General features: G+C 34.3%; 1 protein-coding gene across 3 annotated transcripts in view; it reads left to right on the top strand.

Moving 5' to 3' along the window:
* Window positions 1-23,593, top strand: part of NBAS (NBAS subunit of NRZ tethering complex) — a 178,030-nt gene that overhangs the window by 61,850 nt on the left and 92,587 nt on the right. For 2 of the 3 annotated variants that reach the window (XM_068678621.1, XM_068678622.1), the window contains exons 33-39: window positions 5,412-5,525; window positions 7,126-7,283; window positions 9,545-9,643; window positions 17,040-17,207; window positions 17,729-17,842; window positions 18,108-18,231; window positions 23,063-23,139. In XM_068678621.1, coding sequence (XP_068534722.1) covers window positions 5,412-5,525; window positions 7,126-7,283; window positions 9,545-9,643; window positions 17,040-17,207; window positions 17,729-17,842; window positions 18,108-18,231; window positions 23,063-23,139 — 854 coding nt within the window. The remainder of the gene's footprint in view (window positions 1-5,411; window positions 5,526-7,125; window positions 7,284-9,544; window positions 9,644-17,039; window positions 17,208-17,728; window positions 17,843-18,107; window positions 18,232-23,062; window positions 23,140-23,593) is intronic. The other variant, XM_068678623.1, reaches the window with a different exon arrangement.

Genomic DNA, 23,593 nt, shown 5'->3' with positions numbered 1-23,593 from the left:
TAAGGTAAGTGTATATTTGAGGAGTTCATCTTGTTAAGGAAAAAGCTGCTTTGACATCTTGATTTTCTTGAGTCTTAAGCTAAATAAACAATTAGCTCTGTTACTTTCCATACTTTTATTTTTTTTATAGAGTAACATTTCTTTGAAAGCAAAAATAGCAATAAAACATTTCTAGTAGTGACCTGTGATGGTAGGTGTGGGTGTATTTTTCGTGTGTGTATTGTTGGTTTTGTTCTGCTTTAAATAAGTAGTTTTATGCTTCTGTGATTAGAAAACATTTCACTGTTTCTGAGTAGTAACTAGTCGTACTACTTATCTAGAAATACTCTTTTCTATACAGGATATTAATTCATAAGCAAGACAAGGATTCAGCATGAGACTGGCAAAGTTGTGATTGTTATCTGAACTTATTTGTTCTATGGGCTGTGGAAAACATTTGGTTTCTTTCATTTTAAAAAATTCAATATTTCTTTAATCTTTTTCAGTTTTCCTGAGATGTGAAAGCCATAAACTGCATACCACTGTTATTGCAGAGATATTATGCTTTGTATTTCATTCCATTGACTAGTATCCAGAAGAGGGTCAAAAAGCTTTCAATAAGCATACAAAGGATACGTGACTGTCATCGTGATATAAAAAGTCTAGCATACAAGTGCAATATTTTTCCATCATATTAGAGAAAGAGGTAGAGCTTCACTCTACAGTCCTCTATTGCTGCTGCACATATCTTCAGTGAGCGCTGAAACAGATAATCTGACATAGGGTTGAAGGCTGCATATGATTTTAGTGGCTAGGCTAATAATCCCCTTAAAAACTGATACTAAGTAGAATGCTGACATAGCCTTACTCATAATCTGCAAATGAAGATACTCTTAAAATTTAATAGGCAGTATAAAAAATTTAATAAAGCAAGACATTTAAAAAGAGCATTTCTGTATCTTTCAATTCATAATTTCAGTTTTACTGAGTTGCAGTTGAAGACTTCCTTTATGGCTTTAGCTGTAAGAATTGTAACACCTATTAATATTATTCTATAAATCAGTTTGTTGCCAAAGAAGCAGTTTGCACGCACACAGATTTTAAGATTTGTGAACCAACAAAATCCTAAGCCATCCAGGCAGTTTTAAGACATCAGGTTTAAAATCCCTGGGAAAGGGCAACGTGATTTTTAACAGGTTCTGATGAAAGGAAATGGTTTAATGGAGAGATATAGGGATATGTCTGGATACTGGAGAAAGAATCTAGAGATTGAATTTTATGGACCTGCTTACTGAAGAATTACATAAAGCACTACTAGAAGAAATAATTGTAAAAATAGTGAAAACCAATTAGGGACAAAAAAATTTGCCCTGATTTATGAGCCAAATTTGCTGTGAAAGTTGTAATTTTATCTTGTGAAATGTACCTGTATCAGTTACACTTTCTCAAATCTGTCATCCCTTCCATTCCCAACCTGCCACTGTAGAGTGCTTTCTCTTGCTTTGTCAGATTTTTTCCTCTTTGCCCCCATCCTATGTATTTTGAAAGACCTGCTTGATAAAGCCATTCATAGCTATATAAATATTAGATGTGTGTACATAGAGAGTATATGGTGTATGGTATATTGCACTACATGTATCACCTAGCCTAAAAAATGATTTCAACTCTAATTTCAACTCAAAGCTCAATATTCAACTCAATATTTTAATTTCAACTTAAAAATAATGCATCTGCTATGCAGACAAGGATAGAGTACAAGTAGTCATCTGAAGGAGCTTCAGGAGCTGTATACGGTTTATTTTAGAGAACAGCATTCAAAGCAAGTAATGCTTTGAGAAGTACAAAAATAAATTCTAAAATATTGCTTAGGTAGTGATATATTAACAGTTTTCTTAATTGCTTTAAGGTATTTGATCAATGAGAATAAACTCTATTTAAGCCTCACATCACTACCTCCTTTAAATTAGGCACACAAGTGTTATCTTAATTTTGCAGATGGGCAAAATGAGAGAATGAGAATGTGCTCAGCATGACAACAAGCAAACCTGCACCTGGTTAGGGAACTGGAGGTGTCCTAAGTCTCATGCTCCTTTCCTAATCCACACACTTAAGAAAGAGCACGAGAGAATTCACATTATGTAATTACTTGCGTACAAAATAGAGTGAAAAAAGGGGTAAAAAAAAACATAGCTTATGCATCAGAAATTAGCATCTTCTCTACTGTTACTGCATATCAAGATATAGGGAGCATTGCTATTTATTGTGACAATTTTTGATTCAAGATCCCTGGAAATATTTTCTATTCATCTTGCTCTTCTCTCACAATTTCCTTGTGGTAATGTAGTTCCTTTTAATATCTGTAATATCTAGTAATTTTAAGCTTTGCTCAGATCCCTAAGTCAGCTAAAACTGTATTTTTGAAATCCGTTTTTCTTAACACTGACTTTCTTTTCTGATGTAGGTAGAAGTAACCATACAGATGGTCTGTGGTCTCGTAAACGGAATTTCTGGAGTATATCTATACCATTTTGATTCCATCTGACTTTTAAGTTTTCTGATGTGGTTAATGTTCTTTGTTTTATCCACTCACAAATACAACGTGCATCTTACACAAAATGTCTCAATTGGCTTTTTTTAATTATACCCAAAATAGATTCAAAATTTTTTTTTTTTAAATATTTGAACATACTGTATTCCCTGCTCCCCACTCAATGATTTTCAGTCATTTATGAGCTTCCATATTTTTGTAATGCCATCTCTGCTTTTATCAACTTCTATCTGAAAGCTAAATGCTGTAACAAAAGGATGTGGAAAAACTTTGTATGTAGAAGAGATCTAAATCTTACTGAGCAAAGTAACCCTTAAAAAAAAGCGTGTATTTCTTATGACATAAGGAAGCATTAGTCTTCAGCAGCAGAACACAGACACACGCAGTTTTGCAAATAATAAAGGGGAAATAAAAACTAACATGTCCTTTCCAGTTACTGAACTTGGTTTATTTGAGTCTGGATGTCAGGCATTAACATTAAGGCTTAATGCAGAATTGCTCTGTATTAAAATAATGTTATCACTTTAATGGTCTCTCTTATGGAAGGGACATTTTTTACATCTTGGATGTCTATCAGAATGGCGAGGGCAACAATTTAGATTCAAAACCTTTCACTTTTATAAGGCTTTATTATTAAAAATCTCTTGAAATGAGGAGTCATGAAGCTGCACCAGTGAATTTTTTCAAGTCTGAATAGATGACTGAGAACATGCTGTTGATCTGCAGTGGGTTGTATTTTAAGTGACTGCACTGTTGAGGCAGTGAAAGCCACATGAAAGAGGGTTCGAGCTGTGCGTTGCGGGGTATTCAGTAGTCGTGGCGGAGCTGACAGTTAATCTCCAGCATAACAGTGTGCATCAATATAATGGAACTTTAAATGAGAGAAAAATGGAGATGAGATGAAAAAGTATAGCCATGGACTGGCAGGAAAACAATCCTTATGTTTTATGCTTGTGCTTTTGTAAAAACACGCAGAGATGTATCTGCTGCATCAAAATTAATTAGCTAAAATGTGGGGGGGGGGACTTGGCAGTGTGTGACTGCTCAAGCACAGTTAAGAAGAAAGCAGTTCCTTGCTCCAAGTGTTCCTTCACTCTTTCCTCCAATCCCACTGATTTTTAAGTAATAATAAATAGCAGTGATTATTTTGTTTAGCAGAAATCTGACTAACCATAGTTTCATTATTTCTATTGCCTTTTACTTTTGTCTGCTACTTAGACAAATCTCTCCATAAGTAGTAATGCTGTCAGGGTGAAGTGGTGGGCATCAGAAGGTGAGTGGCAACTACAAATCTTTTGCTTACAAAATGACAGTTCACATCTAGCTTTTGTAGACAGAAACACCTCTTTGTCATCTGTAATTGCTTTTGCCTGGATAAGAAGTTCCTGAGTTCCAGAGGGCAAAATTTGCAGCACAGGAGCCTTGGATGTGATTAATTTGCAACACCATGTGTTGGCAGTATATAGGGCGAGAGGCCAAGAGATGGGAATGATGGGAAGCCAAAGTGCTCTCCCAGTTATGCTGAGTTAGTCGTGATGTGCTGGGATTAGGGGAATCTTAATTGAGCTAAATAATTAGAGTAACTTCACTTCCTTGAATGTCATTCTAGCACAACTGCTACATCTTGCATTTCAAGAAGGCTTTAAAAACAAATTTGTTTTGCCTGCGTTGACGATCCTCCAAAATAAAAATAACAACTATGTAATTTAAGAACATGTACTCTTTAAGTGTTTTTTGAAACTGGCTCTGTTTAACCTTCTGAAATATTTGCATTTCATAAGTTGTAGTAATACAGTTTCATAAACCAGTGCCCTTTTCAAATGACTGTCAGCAGTGACTCCATAAAATCACTTCTAATAATAGGAGAGAAACATGAGCAAGAAGTTTGCATTGAAAAACCCACTCACTTTTATTAGTTTCTTGCCATCCCTCCTTCCTAAACTAAAATCAGTAGTATGGAATTATTCCTGTGTCACCTGTTCTTATAGTACATGGATATGTGGATGCTGTTTTAGCATGAGCCTGGACCAACTGGTTTCAGTAAATAATTCCTAATTTCTCGTGTTCATTCTAAATTGGAAAAAGCTTTTAAAAAATAATAAATATAGATAGCTGATAAAGGGTGAGAGGAATAAATGTTATTTGTATTGATTGTAACTGACTGTGAAAAGGAGATGAGTTGTCTGATTAGATTTTCATTTGCGAATGCTGATTTCTTAAAATTAAGGTCAAGACATTTGTCCACAGAGGTTGTTACTGAAACTTCAGTCAGAAGACATCACTAGTATCTGATGTGTTACTTTTAACTCATCCTTTGGGGAGTAGACGTTGTCCAGGGTATCTGGTGATCCATGTATGATGTGAGAAAGTAGTTTCAGTTCTACTTTCTAAATTTAGCAGGGAAGGGATTTTAAATGCTAATGTCTTTCACATCTTAGGAATCTTTGTCCACATGAAGTGGCAGCTTAAATTAGGGGCTTTGCTTACTGTAACAGTATAATTATAAATATAAAAATTCTTTTTCTATTGCAATCCACACACAAAAAAGTCAGTATTTGGTTCTATACATCCTTCGTCTTTAATATCAGTTTTAATGTGTTTAATCTGTTGGCTGTCACATAAATAAAATTGCATATGCTTTTCTTCTAAACTCTTTTTTAACCTAGACTTAACATGTTATGTAATTTCTTTAGCCAGCTATAATGCCTTTTTTTTTTTATTTATATTTATCTGTTGCCTCATTTTTAGGAAGAATAAAATGATAATTTTATTTCCAGAAGATGATGTTTTCATGTTGTGGCATATAATTTCCTTAAGAAATAAAGTAGGAAGCTTATGTTGATTATTTCTTCCAACTAATAAAAATGTGCAATTTTTCATACAGGAGATGACCAGATGGAGAGAAAAGGTCAAGTTTTAATCCTTTTAGTGGAACAAGCTCTCAGTTTCCAGGACTACAAAGCAGCTAGTATGCATTGCCAAGAGCTCATGACTGCAGGTGAAGTAAATAAATGGGGGCTACATGGGGTGGTGGTGGTTGGAAATCTGAGTTCTGATGCTCAGCTCACTCTGAAGTATGTTACTTCAAACTGGTCCATTTCATTCAAAAATCGACTTAATTGTGCAAGTCAGCAGTATGTCAGCTGTAGAAGGCATGTGGTATGAAATACGGTAACTCACATGTATGTCATGGACTTACAAAATTAGCCACAGTGTCTTCTGGAGCAGCACTGTCTCTTAAAATTTGATTCACTGAGATCTCTCAACCGGTATCACATAATGCGATTCAGATAAGCCCTCATTTTTTTGTGCCAGAAGCTCAAAAATATATCCCATCAGGGATTCCATTTTTAATTGTCTTTTCAAGGCTTTTTTTCTTATAAGAAAACAGAGTTATAATTTATAAGTTTTACATATAAAGTTGATATATATTTTTTTTTAATATAAATTATAAGGGAAAAGTTATAATTTGTCATGTTGTTTAAATCCCTTACTTGCTATGTTACGGTATTACTTTTTTGTTAATGATCATGTGAAACAACATTGAAATTAAACATGTATATTGGTATGTATGCATTCAGTATTGTTTATACACAGTCATGCCTCTCTGTAAACTTCTGTATGGAAATGTATTTCAATATCCTCAAGTTGTGTTTCAGCTTGCAAAAGTTCATTCACATACTATAAAATCTTATTGTACAGTTACTATCCCACTTGTTGATCTCTTGAAGTAATGACAAGAAATAAAAGTTTGTTAGGCAGCTGGGTATGGCTCTTAGCATTCCATCCAAAATAGGCTTATAGTATTATTGGCTGTAGTAGTAAGTTCTGACTTAGGTTTCTTACTAAATATCACACAACCCTGATTGCCTGTTACCTGTGGTCACTGTGGTAGATCCAGACAGTACGACTGAAAGTTGGTAGGGCAGGCGTCCAAATGGCTCGTTGCTGCCACAGGGGCATGCAATTTCCTGGAGGTTGTCTGGAGTCACCAAAACTTGCCCTCCAATGAATCTTTGTTAAAGTATTCAAAGTAGGCTAATGTGCAGGTCTTTTAGATAGACTTCTATCAAAGCTCTTAAAATATTTGTGCTATTTACGTAAGTCTTATGTGTGAGGTTATGAATAAAATTAAATGATACTTTTATGTCAAGATGCTAAGTAGCATGGGTTTTGCTTCTCTGGAATCTTTTTTCTGCCTTATACTGAGAGTGTGTGTGGAAACAGAATAATTGAAGTTCTCTTAATGTATCAAGTAATCGTATGTATATTAAAGCCACTCCTGTAATATATTTAATATTATGCACTGAAGTACATTCTGATTTTCTTATGGTAATATGTAAAAATTTAGCATGTAGGCTTACAGATTCCTATTATAGTGATATCTACAGTATGGTGGCCATGAATCTTCTAGATATTTCAGTCTAAAGTTGAGTTATATCTCTTTTCTGGAGCTTTTATGGCCCCTTTCTCAGGGGCTGTGTTGGCAGGAATACCACATGCTGTTCTCTTGTCTCATCCAGTGAGAATTATGTGGGTTCCTCCTGACACTTGTGAGGCTTGCTTAACTGAGAAGTAAGTTTTGTGTTCTCTTGTAGGTTATTCTAAAAGCTGGGAAGTATGCAGTCAGCTTGGGCAGTCAGAAGGCTTCCATGACTTGCATATGCGTCAGGAACTCATGGCTTTTGCTCTGACACACTGTCCCCCAAATGCCATAGAGGCATTGCTAGGAGTTAGCAGCTCATTGCAAACCCAGGTAGGTATTTCTGAAACTTCTTTCATGCAGTTCAGTGCTTACCAATGCTTTAAAGGGGAATTTTTAATTTTTGTTTCCTTAAATTTGTCTGCCTGCCAGCCCCAGCAAGTTTATAATTTGACTACTCATTATTCTACTTTTGCTGTTCTATTTCAGCACCAGGTCTTTTTAAACCATTTTCATATGATGGCTGCTCAAGTAGAAGTGCAATTATATCTATCTTCAGTACTTTTAATGTCTTAATTTATTGCCTTGTTAAACATTCTATTTGCAAATGGATTTAAATCTTTTTCTGAAGTTCTTCAGGTTCTGTCACCTGCTTATTCTGTGTAATCTAACTTAATTAAATGTCCAATTAAAAGTTCATTAAACATCTATTCTTATTTTTTTATGATCATTACCAAATATGTGATGAAATTCTTTTCTCACTGATTTCAGCCGTTTGATGATTCTGTCAAATATAACACCGTTTTTATCTGGGCCATCTTTATTAACCTTGCAATGACTGACTCTTAGCAGAATCAGCTCTTAAATGTTCATCAGATCATATTATGCCCATGAGAATGATTACTGTGACATTTAAATGCAAGTTATGGCAAGGTGACATAGCAAACCTATTTAAAGGTCTTATTTTGAAACTGCAGTGCAGTAATTTAGGTTATCAGAAAGTTAAGTTTCAGTTTAGTTGTGGTTTGGCCTAAATGCTGTGTCGAAGTCCGAATTTTTCTTAAATCACTGTGAACTCTTAGACAGCTTTCTCTGTACAATATAAAAATCTTAGAGGGCTCATGTTCTGTGTCTCAAGACATGGAGGAGAGGGTAGTGATAGATACAGTACTTACGCAGTCTAATAAAGGCAACTCCAAGTGCATATCCTTTTTCTTTACAAAATTTCTGGTGTAGCAGAGCACATGAGAAATATGGGAAACATAAAGGCAGTTTTTAGAGCCTCAGTAACATGATAATGTCAGAATTAAATGCTACAAACAGTTTGAAATGACGTCTAGCTCCTATGAACTATTTACTTTTTATTTACTTATGTTTTACTATTTATTTTTTTCATCATGAAAGCACTCCAGTTTGAAGCAGGTAGGTATAATTACTAGTTTAAACACAGGTGGACTCTTTCCAGAGTTGATACCTGTACAATATACAAATAAGTTTGTTTCCCTCTCCTATGTACCTATACGCAGAATTAGAATTTGAAGTTACGTAAACTTCTGGTGCTGTATAAGTAAAAATGTGTTAAACTTCACTCAATTCATTGCCCCTGTATTGCTGTCTTGTTCCTTCTAAAGGCTTCTTTTCCTCTTAGTTGTAATGCATTATAGCTGCTCATCCACTGGTTATTACCCTCTTGCATCCTACTTCTCCAAGGGAAAACATTTTACCTTCTTTATTCACAAAGCTTGATACTGAATTGGTTGCTGAGGGTTCTTTGTTAGTACAATATGATTTGTTACAAACATTCAGTGATAATTTATTTGATACTTGCCCAAGGAAGCCAAACCCAAGTCATGATTTCCGTGAAAGAATGCATAATTGGTTTCTTCTGCAATTACTTTCTCCAAAAGCTAAGCATATTTTTTTCAGCACTCATCATAAATGGCCTTGTGTTCTGTCCAATGTATGTGTCTTAGTGAGCAACCTGATTCAGTGGGAGGTGTCCCTGCCCATGGCGGGGGGGTTGAAATAAGATGGTCTTTCAGGTCCCTTCCAATCCAAACCATTCCATGTATGTAGGTAGATACATGCAAAAAATCTTTATCAGAAGTTCATGGTGAACAGTTGATGCTGAAAGACTGGAACTGTTTTGTTACTTCATTAGTCTATGGCCTGCGGAAATTCTGTTCATGTGACGTTTGTCTCTCCGCTTGCCCATCACCTTAGAGGCACAGTTCCAATAATGAGTATTTTTCATGGAAGTTCTTAGCTGACGTGGTACAGAAACTTATAGGTAGTATAAAATAAACAAATAAAACAACTATAACAATCAAAAAAATACAATTCTTACGTTGTATGGAAAAAATGTTTCACAGAAAACAAAGAGAAGGGAAGGTCATTTTGCCTAAGGACTACAAGAGTGAGAGGATGTTAAACAATTGTTTTCTTCTTCTCCCTGCCTCCTCTATCCTCTCACTTCTTTTTTTCTATCATGGAAATTTTTTCATCAGAATTTCTTGACTTTCCTATGACATTGGAATTATAGTTCTTAATAAGTATTTGTCTGGTAAGGGATTATATTTATTCTGTCTCTGTAGATTCTTTATCAAGCTGTGAATCACCAGTTGCTTCCTTCAGAAGGAGATGAGAATGTAAATAGCTCCATACCCTCTTCGCTGATCAGTAAGGATGCAGAGGTGAGCTTTAAAGAGTTTTTAAAGTAATAACAATTGTGTTTTGTATTACGTTGAAGAGCTGAATCTGAGTGTGAGCATCATCTACCTGTTTACTACAAAAATACGCACCATTAAAGGCTTCTAATTAAAGGCTACTAATTTTCAGTCTTAGATTACATTTGGTTTACCTTTGCTTGTATATTTTTGCATAGTCTGTTCTGATTTTTTGTTGATTCTTTGTAGGCAATCTTAGCAGCACCATGGGGAGTGGGTGGGAGGGGGAAGCAAAACATTTGCAAATAAACCTGGGTTATGCATTTAATTCGAAAACATCTTGAGTTAAACTTTTTTTCTTTTTTACTGTGCATCATGAGGTATGTGGTGTTTTCACCATTTTTTGACTTTCAGATATTGCATGTGAAATAATTATAATTTGCGAGATTAGAAGGTACATCAACTCTTAAAGCTTTGTGGAGAATAGAGGCATGGGGAAGGAAAAGGTCTACTATTCTGTTTAATTTTCATGTTTATAGTTTTAACAAATCTGATTTTGTACATGTATGATTGGAACTTCATTTTTCTCTTCAAAGATGATGCTATTTACTATTTCTGAAAGAAATGAAAGGCTCTTTCAGCCTCTACAGAGAGTGGGAAATTACAAGTTTAATTTAAAAATTTCTTTTGAAAAAGTAGATTTTTAATGTAGTTTAGACCTTTTATTTTTCCCTTCCATCTTTTCTGTTCAAGTCTTCCTGTAGATGATAAACAAATCTCAGGGTGGTAGGGGAGAAATGTTAACCTGAAAGTAGGAAGAAGAGTACAGTAGGAAGAAAGAGGTGGTACGTGTTGTATAGCTTGGTGTTTTGAGCAGAATATTTAAATTGCAGCCGATTTCTTGTCATTATTCCATTAAAGGAGTTTTTACCAATAATAGCTGTAGATGGAACATGTTAGTCTTTGTATTTGGTATATTTAACACCATGTAGCTAAATAATAAATTAGTCCCTGCCATGTTATTGGAATGGGAACACAAATTCTGTATATGTATGTATTTTGTGTATGCATATTTTTGTGTATACATACATGCATATTTCATATAAATGTACATACATATACATATATAAAAGTAACAAAATGGGCAGGAAAGTGAAACAGCACTGAAAACAGCATTCAGAGTAAGTGAGGTAAACTTTTACCTTATGTATCTAGAATCATTGCCATGAAGAAGAGGTCTGTTTATTAGCATGAACACATTTTATATTCTGGGAATTGGTAAATAAATTCATCTGAGAGCAAGATTGTCAAATAAACATTAATAACATTGTGGAGCCTTTTGATTAGGGCATGGATGCATATTTTAACAAATTGTAACACATGACAAATTTGTCACATCATCTTTAATATGCTCTAGTACTATCAAATGTTTTGTTGTGACAGAACAATTGCATGTGCATGTAAATGAATTCAGAAATACACTTAAGGGTTTATCAGTCTTGAGTAAACTCACTAATTAGCTTCATTATCAGTTCAATTTAGATATCTGAAGCAATTTTAACTAGAGTGAGGAATTTGCATTTAGAAAATTATTCACTCTTATTTCATCCAGTATACATTCTTTTTGTTTTTTTCCCCTTTGTTGTGGTTAGTTGTCTACAGTTGGAACTCTGCACACAGTAGACTGGGCAAACGTGTATGGTGCAGCATTGAGAGTTTTCATTGTTTTCGTAACACAGCTTTGTTTTCTAGTCAAAATGTTACGCTATGAAATGGGTTCTGTGTATTTGCTAATTTTAACTTAATGTCTTCTCCCAGTTGATTTATATGGGAATTATAGCTTCTTTCATTTTTTACAGTATTTTGCAATGACACAAGAGGAAACATATCCAATAATATTTTGAAATTGTGTAAACTTACCTTTTTTACAGACATGTGAAATATTAGAAGTGCATTATGTTCAAAAACTCTCTGACATAAATGAATCCCATAACTGCAGTCACTGTAGTTGCACGTCAAGGTGTTCTTCCTGCTTCTTATCTTCATTGTCTTGCACAGAATTTCAAACTATAATATCTCTTTGCCCTTTCTTTTTACTCCTTTCTTTACTTGTGTTTTGACTTAAAACATTCTTTTCTCAAGGACTTCACAAATGTTCTTCTTCATCACTTACTGATAACTTTTCAATTTAGTGCTCAAAACATAATTTTCCTTTTAACTAAGGTTAATTAAGGTATATGTTTTTGGGCATCTCTTTCTCTGTTACTTTGAAAATACCTATCTGTTAATGAATCAACCTTCAACCTTTCTTATTATATCTTTAGAGATCTTTTTTCTACCTCTTCTCATATTGATTGTTAGTTGCCACTGCCATTTTCCTGTGATACCAGCCCACATCAGCTGCTGGTTATACTTTTCAATTCTTCTTTTTTTTTTTTTGGATGTAGAGGAAGAACTCTCTATTAATGTCAAAACTCATTTATCTTTGTTGTATTAAGGCTCTTTTTTTTTTTTTTTTCCCAAACATTTTTTTCCCATGAAACTTGTAGGAATCTCGATAAGCAGCTGGCTACGTATCTTCACAAGTTACGTGCAAATGTGTTACCTAACATACCTGTCATATTGGTTTAAGTAAGTCTTTGTAGAAAATTCCTGACTGCTACAATAAAGATGCACATAATTATTCTGTAGGAAGTAATGTGTTTACACATGTACTTCATGACCAAAGCACCTGGCTTGTCACTTGTGATGGAACTCAGTGGAACCATTGGAGAAGTTATCCTTTTGAAGCTACAATGACTCCAATGTAGTAGAATATTCTACTTATTAAATTTCCTTCATGCTTACCATTTGTTCTCTTTGTAGTGTGCTGCAAGTGCCTCAACAATTCATCTGCTGCTCAAACTATCTCAGTGAGAAAAAATAAGGTCTTGACTCATTAAAAGCATTTCAAAATATTATTGCTAACATTATTAAAATATAATTCTTAGTTGTGAGATGCTGTGTTGTATATAAGCAGTAAAGACAATAACCACTGTAAATCTTGCCTTCTAAATGAGCTCTGACTTTGTGCTTGATCTTCTTAATACTTAAAACATGTGTTATGTCCATTATAAATAAAATCATTATCTTTTACATATCTGAATGTGAAAATTTAATTACTGTATACTGTCACAGTAGCACAAGATAAATTAATGGGTTCATATTTCCTTGGAAAGGAACTTCTGATAAGAGAGCAGAAATGATTTGAAGATACTTTTCTCTAGAAATTATAGGACTTTTTTCTTAAATGTTGCTTAAAAGAAAAAAAAAAAGTTCCTACTAACTGAGAATTAGCATCTTGTTTTCTTTTTGGACCCATGCTCTGGATCTGGAATCTTATTTAATTACTCGCATATGTGAAATTTGTGTGTCATGCATCCTTATCATTGCTGATTAGCAATGGTTAGGGAATGTTTTACTTCTGTAGTGTATTCAGGGAAATGTTCCACCTGGAATCTGTGGAACTTCAGGGCAAAAATAGCTGCAGTTTCAAATAGCTGTGATACATAAATCTTTATACATACACACATTTATATGTATGAGATTAACTGGAGCTGTTTTGTGGCTTAGTAAATATACTGGTTTTAATTGTGTAACAAATAAATTAGAATGCTCATAGAAAGAGGTAGCTGTAATTCTTGATGGTATTTTATTCAGTAAGTTCATTTAGTGTCACTGAACTCTTGTGCTGAGGAAGAGAAGATCTCAAGGTGGAACTCCATGCTTGTACTGTGTAAACTGCTGCTGGCAATTTAATCAATGAGGCACAGAGAATAATGCAACTAACCAGCCATTAGGTGCTTGATTCACTTACTTAATTACAGATACCAACAATTTGAGATGTCCTAAGGCATCTTTCCTGTCCTTTAGCTACTGACCCAAAAAGTCTAGGTCCTCTTGTCAGATCTATGAGTGTTAGACAGATATCTTAATTACTGCCATGTATCACGCACAGTCATCAAAGCCTGTGTTTAAGTAGCTGAATGTAATACATTGTCTCTGCTTAAGGCTGAATTACTTTCTAGTTTGCAATGACAGTAATAGACTTACTGAGACCTTAGACATCCAGTGACACCTGAAGGTTATAATCTTGAACTGAATCCTTTCTGTAGTTTCTCACCTGTTTTAATTTATCTGAACTGGACAGGAATTTTGATGTAGACAGGTTCATGGTAGAGGTGTTGTACAAAAATGGAAAACAAACAAACAAACAAAAAAACAAACATAAAAACCACACCTTTCAAGACACAAAACAGGAATGTACAGTATACATGGATGCATATGTAAAAATATTTAAATACCTGCTTTCTGGTGGGAGTACCAAAAAGCAAAAAAAGAAAAGGAAAGTTAAGACTTGATGTTTTGTCTAATAAGTAGAGTCTGTTCCACCTCGCTTTGTGAAATTACAAAAGTTTTAGGTAACCTTCTATGTAGTCAACTTTTGCAGGTTTTCTTTAAAAATAACAGATGTTAGTGTTAGCATTTATTTCCTTTTAGTGAGGTGGGGATTGGGCACTTTTCTGAAGCACCAAGTGATAATATGAAGGGAAATAGCCTCAAGTTGCACCAGGGAGGTTTAAGTTGGCTATTAGGAGACTTTTTTTTACTGAAAGGGTTGTGCGGCATTGGAACAGGCTGCCCAGGGAAGAGTCCCCATCCCTGGAGGTCTTCAAGAAATGTGCAGATGTAGAACTTGGTAGCATGGTTTAGTAGTGGACTTCAGTCCTAGGGGTAAAGGTTGGACTAGATCTTCTTAACTTGAACAGTTCTATGACTCTGATACTTCACAAGACTATTAACTCATAAGGTGTATTAGAAGTATGGTTTCTGCATGTTTTGACCCTTGTACCCTGGCTAACTGTCATTAAAAACAAAACAAAACAAGCAAAAGCTATGTTGCAGGTGTTTTAATTTATCCTATTCTATGGCTTATTTAAACAACAACAACAAAACAACACAGTTCACTTTGCTTTTTGTCCTTGGGTTAGACTGTTTAGAATTATATTTTAGTATTTAGCTGTTATTTTAGGTTATCTTGATAATTTATAATTTGTTGGCTGAGTCTTTTTTATATAAAGTTAGATTCGTACAAGTTTTTAGCTGCTATATGAAAATAATTTCCCTCAAAATCCCCAAGCTATACTACCTTACTGAAGTCATAATTAAAGGACACGATTAAAGTTATCCTATTAAATGGGATCTTCAATGATCTTTAAGAAATCAATTAGTTTATCAGAGGTTTGTTCAGGATAGCATGGAGTTATGGTAAGTGTTGCCGTTCTAGGTACACAGCGGCTCTTCAGATGACAAAATTCTTACTTGTGCAGAAAATACTGTAATGATGGTTAAAGTTCCGTTTAGGGAAATCAATAAATCACTACCAGAGTTCTTCTGATAATGGTTGAACTATACTAGCACACAGTCTACTGAAGGAGTTTTATTTTTAAAAATGTTTTTCTCAAATGCAGTTGAAAATTTGGAGGGGAAAAATTCTGATTTTTGTTGTTTGTTTGTTAATTCAATTAATCCTCAGTATCAGAGCCCTGAAGCAACCAGTGAAACTTGTGTTCTCTATATACCATTTAGAATATGTAACGAAAACCTTTAGTACAAGTAACAAAAGAGATTCATTAAAAACAATCAAACCAACCAACAAAACAAAAAAACACAATGCTGATTAACAAGAATTATTGTTTCCCCCTCCCCACTGCTCAAAAAAAGCTATCAGACCTAGGCTGTTGTATTGCTGTTTATTCTTCAGAGGAGTAAAAATTTTGGTGTATTACGCTTAGCATGTTCTTTGTTCATTTAGTGAAGAGCTGAAATTTGGAATCTAGTTGACTAGTTCATTAGTGGTGTTCCTGTGAAATTCAGAATATAAATTTTAGAGAAGATTGAAAAAATAAATAAAATGCTGAAGTCTTAAAGGAAAGAAAGACGTAAAATGGGCCTGCTACTTTAATGATCAGGTTAAGGCAGTGAATAATACAATTACGGGTACTAAAAATAAGGTTGTCTGCAGTGAAATTTTACCTTGAAGCTAACAGATGTTTTGTCAATTAAGTTCCTGTGGGGCATCGCTCACTTGAGCATAACTTGGTATCCTTTTGCTTTGATGTCTGAAATTTTGTCACAAGTTAGTAAGCTGTGAATTAATACCTCCCATTCACTTATTAGTTATGCAGGTAGAATTCTCCTACTTCTGTAAACTTTGGTGTATGGGGAAATGAATAATTGAACTGTTATGAAGAAGCATTGGAGTTAAAGCTGTTGAAATTTATTGTATGGATGGGAATATTTATATTTTATGTTGCTGAAGGCAGTATTTACATTAGCATGCTAAGGATATGGTTCTGTTCTAATGTGCAAGTTTTGTAAAGCATACCATGGACGTGAACCTTTCATGGCTGGAATAGTTAGCACAGATTGACCAAAATGGATATTTTGAGTATTAATTAAATGCTTTACAAGAGGAAGAGCTGATGCAGAAACCTCCATTTGCAGAACGTCCTCTAACTGATTTTAATGTGAGTCTGCTGAGGCTGAGTGAACACATTTTGCAGGACGACATGCATATGTTGCAGAAGCAGCTCAAGCTTGAGAATAGACGAGGTTAGGATCTTGGATTCTTTTTTACAGTTTGTTAGGTTTGCTAGATTTGTACCTTGAAAGTGCTAACTGCAGAATTTCAAATCTTCTTTCTCACTTGGTCTGGAGATGAGCGTTTACATCTCTTTTTTTTTTTTTTTTATTTTTCCCCACGGAACTGTGAGGATTTTTTGTTGTTGTGATGTGAAGGGACAAGGGGTAGAATGTGTCTACGTTATCCACCTTTGTTTGTCTTGTGAGAATGCTACTTTGACTTCAGCATGGGGAGCTCTGTTTGCTGTTGTAAGTGAAGTTTGTGAGGGTTGTGTGATGAAAGCATATTATACTGAGAACTCATCTCAATAAATGCTACCTCTGTTAATGCAAGATTATATCTTCTATCAGCATTCTTGAATTAGTGATGATTCATTTTAGCATGCTCCTTCTCCTCATGTATTATAGATAGGTTTGTTATTTTAATAGCAGTACTCAACAGTTATGTAAAATATTACCATTATAAACTTTGGAATTATACACAGCTGATATCTGTGGACACGTGAGGTTATACAAAGGACACAATGTTCTATTGATCACACTACTCACTGCAGATTGACACTTAAATCACTTTTAAATTTACTTTTTTTTTTTTTTTTACATCTGTTGCCTAAATTAATGAATGTTAAAATAAATTATTAACATAGTGTGTGTAAACTAATGTGTTTTGGCTTTTAGGTCTTAATCTAATTAAAGCATGAGTCTAATGCTTGCCATTGTGTGTTGGATATGCTCACAGGATGAAACTACGGTCTCCTCTAGCCAGTCTGCCGATTTGTTGTACTGGACGACAACAAAAACCATGAAGGTGTTGTCTAACACAACTATGACTACAAAAGCCATGCTGCATGCTGTCAGTGATGGACAGTGGTGGAAAAGATCACTAACTTATCTTCGACCATTACATGTAAGGGATTGCTCATAAGTCTCAAGATGCTTACACATTCACTGCAATGTTATAGATACACCTGACAACTGAAGAGCTCAAATTGATAAGTTAACTAGAGATGACAAGGGACAGTTTTCAAGCAAATCACGGTGAAAGAATCCATCTAAAGGTGTTTCCTGCTTCTGTTTCCTAATCTGATTTTTATTTATTTTTTTTTTCTCGCATAGTGTGAAAGCATAGCTTAAACTTCACAGAACTTCAGAACTTCGGGGAATAAAGCACAGTGAAGTCAACTCTTTGCATACTGTCTATTTATATTCAAAGCTCCAATACTGCTTTTGAGTGTTATTCTCTCTCTCCATCTTAATACTGAACTTGATATAACATCGCTTTATTTAGGACGACTCTTAACCTTGATCCCAGTTGAATTCAGGGATCTTTCCATTTACAGGTGCTTCCCTTCTGAATTGCAGTTAAAAACTTTGTAATGAACTTTTTTTTTGTTGTTGTTACGACACACCTGTACTTGTTTTTCCCAGGGCCAAGAATTTGGAGATGTGTTAAAAAGTGGGCCTGGAGAAAATGTCACTGTGGAAAAGCAAGGCTGTCATCCATTTTATGAATCTTTAATTGCTGATCCATATGTTGCAGAAGTAAGTTTCTATGACAGGATTCTGAATTGTTTTTTTTTTTTTTTTCTCTCTGTTGAGATCTTCTTGTTAAGTAACAATATGGATTTTATATTGTGTGTTTGACTTGCAAGGATTTGAAATTTTGTGCAATAGTAGAAAAAAAATAATTAAACAGAAATTAAAGCAAATGCAGGAACAGAGATTTATAACTGTATCTGATGTAAGTGAACTAAACATAACTGTAGACTGTAGTGCTCATTCATCAGTTATCTTATTTTCCTTCTAGTCCGAAAGCAACTATGGCACATACCAGAACAATTCTTTGGAAAGCTTTGCAGAAGTATTGTTGAGAACAGAGAAACTGACAGAGACCAAGAGTGAAGGAAAAAATCTACTCCCAACTACAGAAGGTATGGACATATGTGTATTCACTCCTGTATTTAGTATAGAAACTCTAGGAGAAGCTATAGTTAGGTTTAAAAGTGGAGAAGAGTACGTAATGCTTTACTCTTATTTTGGTAAGTAGTCTTGATAGAAGTAGTTGCAGTTTTTCAAGAAAAGTATTTCTAAAAGGAGTTGCTCAGTAGGGAATAAAAATCTAAAATCTGAAAGTCGGCTTTAAATAAGTAGAAATTGTTATTTGAGGGCTGACGTGCACATTGTAAAGAGAAAAAATATTGAAGGCTTCCTGTATACTATAAAATAACATAATTAAAAGGAAATTTGCGACTCAGTGTTAATATCCATTTGTTATTTGTTTAGATCCTGTGCCATTTATACAGGAGTTAGTATTACAGGATCATTAGAGTATTTTGATACATAACAGCTCACCTTCAGTTTCTAGAATCAGCAGAACTTTTTCTTTCAAAATTTCTAGATTTAATAGATTATACTTGATAATTTGTTAACTGAAACAGTTTTACTTTTTAGAAGCAAAACAAAAAAACCTACATTTTTTTTCTTTTTGCTGTCTCCTGCTGGTGTAAGAAATGAAGTATTTAAATATTTACATGCTGTTACTGTCTTTTGAAGAGGTCTGTGTTATATTTTACTCTATGGGAAGTTCTGCCATGAAAAATGAATGTATTAAATCACTTGCAAAGTTTCAAGTGAAGCTTGCTGTATAATCCATATCATTTTATTTCAGCTGTTTAGTGTAAAACAGCATATCTGTTTTACAGGTATACAATTCTCTATTTTTAGATGTGTGATGTTTCTACAGATAACTGGTACCCTTTTAATAAAATATGTATTAGAGAAGGTCAGCATTAGCAAGTTTAAATGAGGATGCATTTATTTATATTTTGTACTTTTCAAACTTTGTCAATGCAAAAATAATGTTAAGTCTGTACAGGTGATCTCTTATCTTACATTTTGAGAGCTTGTGATGCCTGTGTCTTAAAGAGGAGGGAGAGGCAAAGAGTAAACACATTCACTACTTTCTTACAGCAAATGATGTTAATTGGGAAATCCTTGGTGATGCTTTCTGCTCTAACTGGAACTGCTTGGTTACAATTCAGTGGGTGCCTTTGAGATCAAAATTTCAGGTTTGGGGACTTGAAGAAGAAAAGAAATTTTAGATTCCAAGTTTAGTTTTTGAACTTCTACCTTCCTACCGGAAACTCGACTATTAAACATCAGTTCTATCTCCAAAGATCTATACAGGAATTTGTGTCAAGGGGAGTGAAGGAAAAAGCTGTTTCAGAAGAGGCATAGGAAAGATGAAATGAACTTGTTCTCTGAAATACATTTTATTTAGAAGAAGGGTTGTCTGTCAGCACATATCAATAAGAGAACTTCTAAAGAAAACAACTTCTAAAAAAACACACATTGTGTATTTTGCCAAATATTCTATTATTATAGCAGTTCATTGCTCCACGTGTTTGAGAAAAGCTGAACACCTTCCCCAGAGGAAGTGTGTGAGATAAAACTCAAGATTAAGTTTGCTGCTGCTTTGTGGACGTAGGATTTGGTATGGTCACAAGCCTTGGACTTTGATCTTCCTTATACTTTTAAGTTTAGTGAGATATTATCACATGCTAAATGAACAATGATAACTAGCATCTTTCAACAAAACGTCTGGATATCAGTAAGTTAGCTCTCACGAAGAAATAATTTTCTTCTCCAGTTTTCTATCCAAGTAGGCTTCTGGCATAAAGTCAAAATGTGCATGGGAAATATTAAATAAATAAATAAAAATAAAACAAAACAAAACTATAAAAACAGAATACATATATATTTATATATTTTTTTCTAAGGAAATACAGCTTGTAGAACACTGTTTCATTGCTTGTAACTTCTTGTCCACCCTATTTTGCAGCCCTGTAATGTTTAATTACTTTGGCAAACTTCAAAATTGGCATAGGTCTTTGTCCCCATAAGTTTTGTTAAGATGTGCATTGGAACAGAGTGGCATCCTGCTAATATCCATAGTCTGTGATTTTAAACTCAGTGGATTAGTACGTCACTGAATTCCTGCAGGGTTTTGCTTGGAGACATAAAACTGTATGACTTTAGTCTGTGTACTTACATGTGCGTATGTGTAAGTAGGGGGATATATAAGGATACATGAACCCATACTGGCACACAAGCACAAAGAAAACGCATGTGTGTTTATGTATTTTTATATATATATATATATAAGTATATATATAATCCCTTTCTCAGAAGGGATGACAATGGAAGCAGTTCCTACTCTCAAGTAGTATTTTTGCAGCTGGGTTACCTTTGGGTTGAGCTTCATTCAAATACAACAGCGTGCATGAAGTCATTTTGTGGCCTTGTATTGGTGCTATGTTGTTGGTCATGATTGCTATCTGAAAGGTGAAGATAAATGTTTGTTAGCTGGGCAGTTGTCTTGTTGGGGATTTTAAGTTCAAAGAAAATGTGGAATTTATTGTGTTATTCTTGTGGTTTTGTGGTCAGGAATTTTCCAGAGAAACGGAAAAGAGGTCAGAGCACTGGTTCTTTTCTTCCTCCCATCTTTTTCTGTTTGATTAGGGGTGGTTGTAAGAACATTTAAAGTAGCATAGCTTGTGCTCACAGTACAGAATACCAGTTTTGCAAACTAACTCATAAAGATTTTAATATTAGATATTTCTAGAGTTCTATTATTTTTGCTTGGACAGCATCCAGGTTATTTTGAATGCAGCAGAAACAAGCTGTCAGCAGCAAGAAACTATTGGTAGAAGCTATTTGAAGCATAGTTCCTGATGGACAGGTTTGTATTTGCAGTAACTTTAATGCTGCCATCCTGACGACCTCTGCGATGCCTTGTCACATAGAAATTTGCTTGTTGTGTGTGGCTGAGGGCCAGCACGTAAATCCACTAAGTCAGTCTGGTGGCAAATTAATGATAATCTGAAAATTGTAAGTGATCATTCAAGCCTTTTATAACTTATTCTTTGGAACAAAGAATTCACTGGGAGGTCTGTGTGTGTAAAATAAAAATGCTTCTTGCCAGCACGCACTTAAGAGTAGTTTATGCAATGTGGAAATAAAAGCATTTCAGACTTTCTTAAAATGTGCAAAGAGCTAAGCTGTGGAAAGAGGGGTTCTGCTGCTTGGGAAAAAAAGTCCATGAAAAAATGAAAACAACATTTTTTTTCCCTTGTATATTTAAAATTCCTTAAGCAATTTCTGATCCACGTTTCCTAAGATTTTTGAAGTTGCTTCTGGAATTAATAATTTTCATTCTGTACCCCTAAAACTAAATGTTGAGTGTATCATCAGAACCATTATTTTGTAAGTGTTTGTTGAAGCTTCTGTAATAACCATGGTGACAATTTGGTACAGAAAAATATATAAATGAGAGATCCTGTTATTAACCAACAAATCTCAAGCAGTCACATTGTGCCTGTGCCATGTTGGTTCTCCTATTTGTGTAAAGTAAAATATAATGGTTTCTATTTTTAAACTAAAAAAGCCCTTAGTATAAACTTAGGAAAAGCAGATATTTTTTTGTCAGTTGTACTGGAAGTATATATTTTTCAGAATCATTATTCTTTGTGCTTCTTGTGCTGAAATTTTTGTTTGCAGTATGTGGCAGGAGCTGGGGAGTTATTGTTTGGAGATGGTTTTGTGTATGTGGGCTTTTCTTTTTTTTCCCCCCTAACTTTTTGTTGAGTTTCAATTGAAATGTAAATATCCTAGAAGAATGCTAGCTAATCTGATTTGAATCACTGTATAAAAGGTTGCTGTTATTTTTCTTCTCTTTTCCTAAAGCCAGAAGTGAAAAGCAGATATAAGAAATACACTATTTAATTTATATTATTTATATTTATTTTAATCGATTAATCTGAATTTATAGAATTCAGTAAAATCACCTGAATTTGCCCATCCTTCCAGGTTTCTTAACTTTCTTCATAATAACTGTTCATTTTCCTCAGCTACTTTCTTTCTAAGCTTAGCTTTAGAATTTATTAAAATAATTATGAACATTCAATTAAGGAAGCTTCTTTTTTCATTATCCGTGTGTTATTTACTAAATGAACTCATTCTAGTTAGTGATACCTTTCCGTTGACATAGTTATCCAAACTTTAGATTAACTAACTGTACCAAGTCACTATTTGTAACTTGTCAGTTGGATAATGTATTTTAGGTGTACCTGTCAGTGATTTATTTAGATGATTTCTTAGTGACATTTTACAGTATGCATGATCCAGATCAGCTTGTTTCTCTCTCTAAAGTGTCTGGGAATTCTCTGGCTTATACTTCTTGCTTAGTTTCAATAATCTTACTTAAAAATGTATGCTACTTGTTGCTCTTTATTTTTTTTTAAGATAAAAGTTTTCAATATAGAATCTTGCTTTCAGTGATAAGTGAATTAGAACTCAGGCTTGAAGAAGAGACATTTTGTGACACTCCTCTGGTTGGTATTTTGTAATGTACACATCATTATACCTCTGCCTTGACTTTACAAGCAACGTGTCTACTTGTTTTGAATCATTTCAGATGATATTTCAGTGGCTTTGTTTAGCATCTGTTACTGCACAGTTGCATTCTTGTTTGGTTAATGCATGGAACACTTTGCCTGGAAGTCAAGGTAAAGCTGTTCTGCAGTTTAATTACATATTATCTGTTTCTGGATTGCGCTGATTAGTGTTTAATTAAGTATGTATAGGGTGCTTCAAGCTAGTGTCTAATAAAATAAAGTTAAACTGAAAACATTTAATTTGCTAACTGTCAAGGCTGGATGGGTCAGTAATCAAACCTTTTTTTCTTTTCCGTGTATGTTGCAGTTCTGCTACAACTGGCAAGCGATGCTTTACCAAATGATATGGCCTTGTCTCTTGCCTATCTGCTTGCACTGCCACAGGTATGTTGATAGTGATTTTATATATACATATATATATATGTATACATATATTCATATATATACATGTAATATGCTTTTACCAGAAAATATTATTCTGGATTTCAGAATTTCATAAGAAAATGTATTTTCTGTAGGGCTTTAAAATTTGTCTTTGAGATCAATTAAATATAAATAAAAAGGTTTGGGCTGATGCGTTTAAAGGTAGCTCTAAACAAATGCTTGATTTATGAGTGTGGTACTGGTGAAATAACACATTTGATAGAAGTTAGACTGCCTGACTGACAATTCCAGCATAGCTCAGAAATGCAGGTAATACCTTTATTGTGTAGAAGAAAGAAAGACTTAGTTTGGAGATCATTTTGGTGAAGTGTGCAAAGGGAGGAAAACATCACAATACAGAATTATCTTTGTGTGTGGGGGGAGAGGAAGTTAGTGACTTATTTCTGTGCCAAAA

The sequence above is a fragment of the Anas acuta genome, chromosome 3, assembly GCF_963932015.1.
Source record: "Anas acuta chromosome 3, bAnaAcu1.1, whole genome shotgun sequence".
Taxonomy (NCBI): Eukaryota; Metazoa; Chordata; class Aves; order Anseriformes; family Anatidae; genus Anas; species Anas acuta.
Note: the sequence above shows the minus strand (reverse complement) of the source record. Positions and strands in the feature narration are given on the sequence as shown.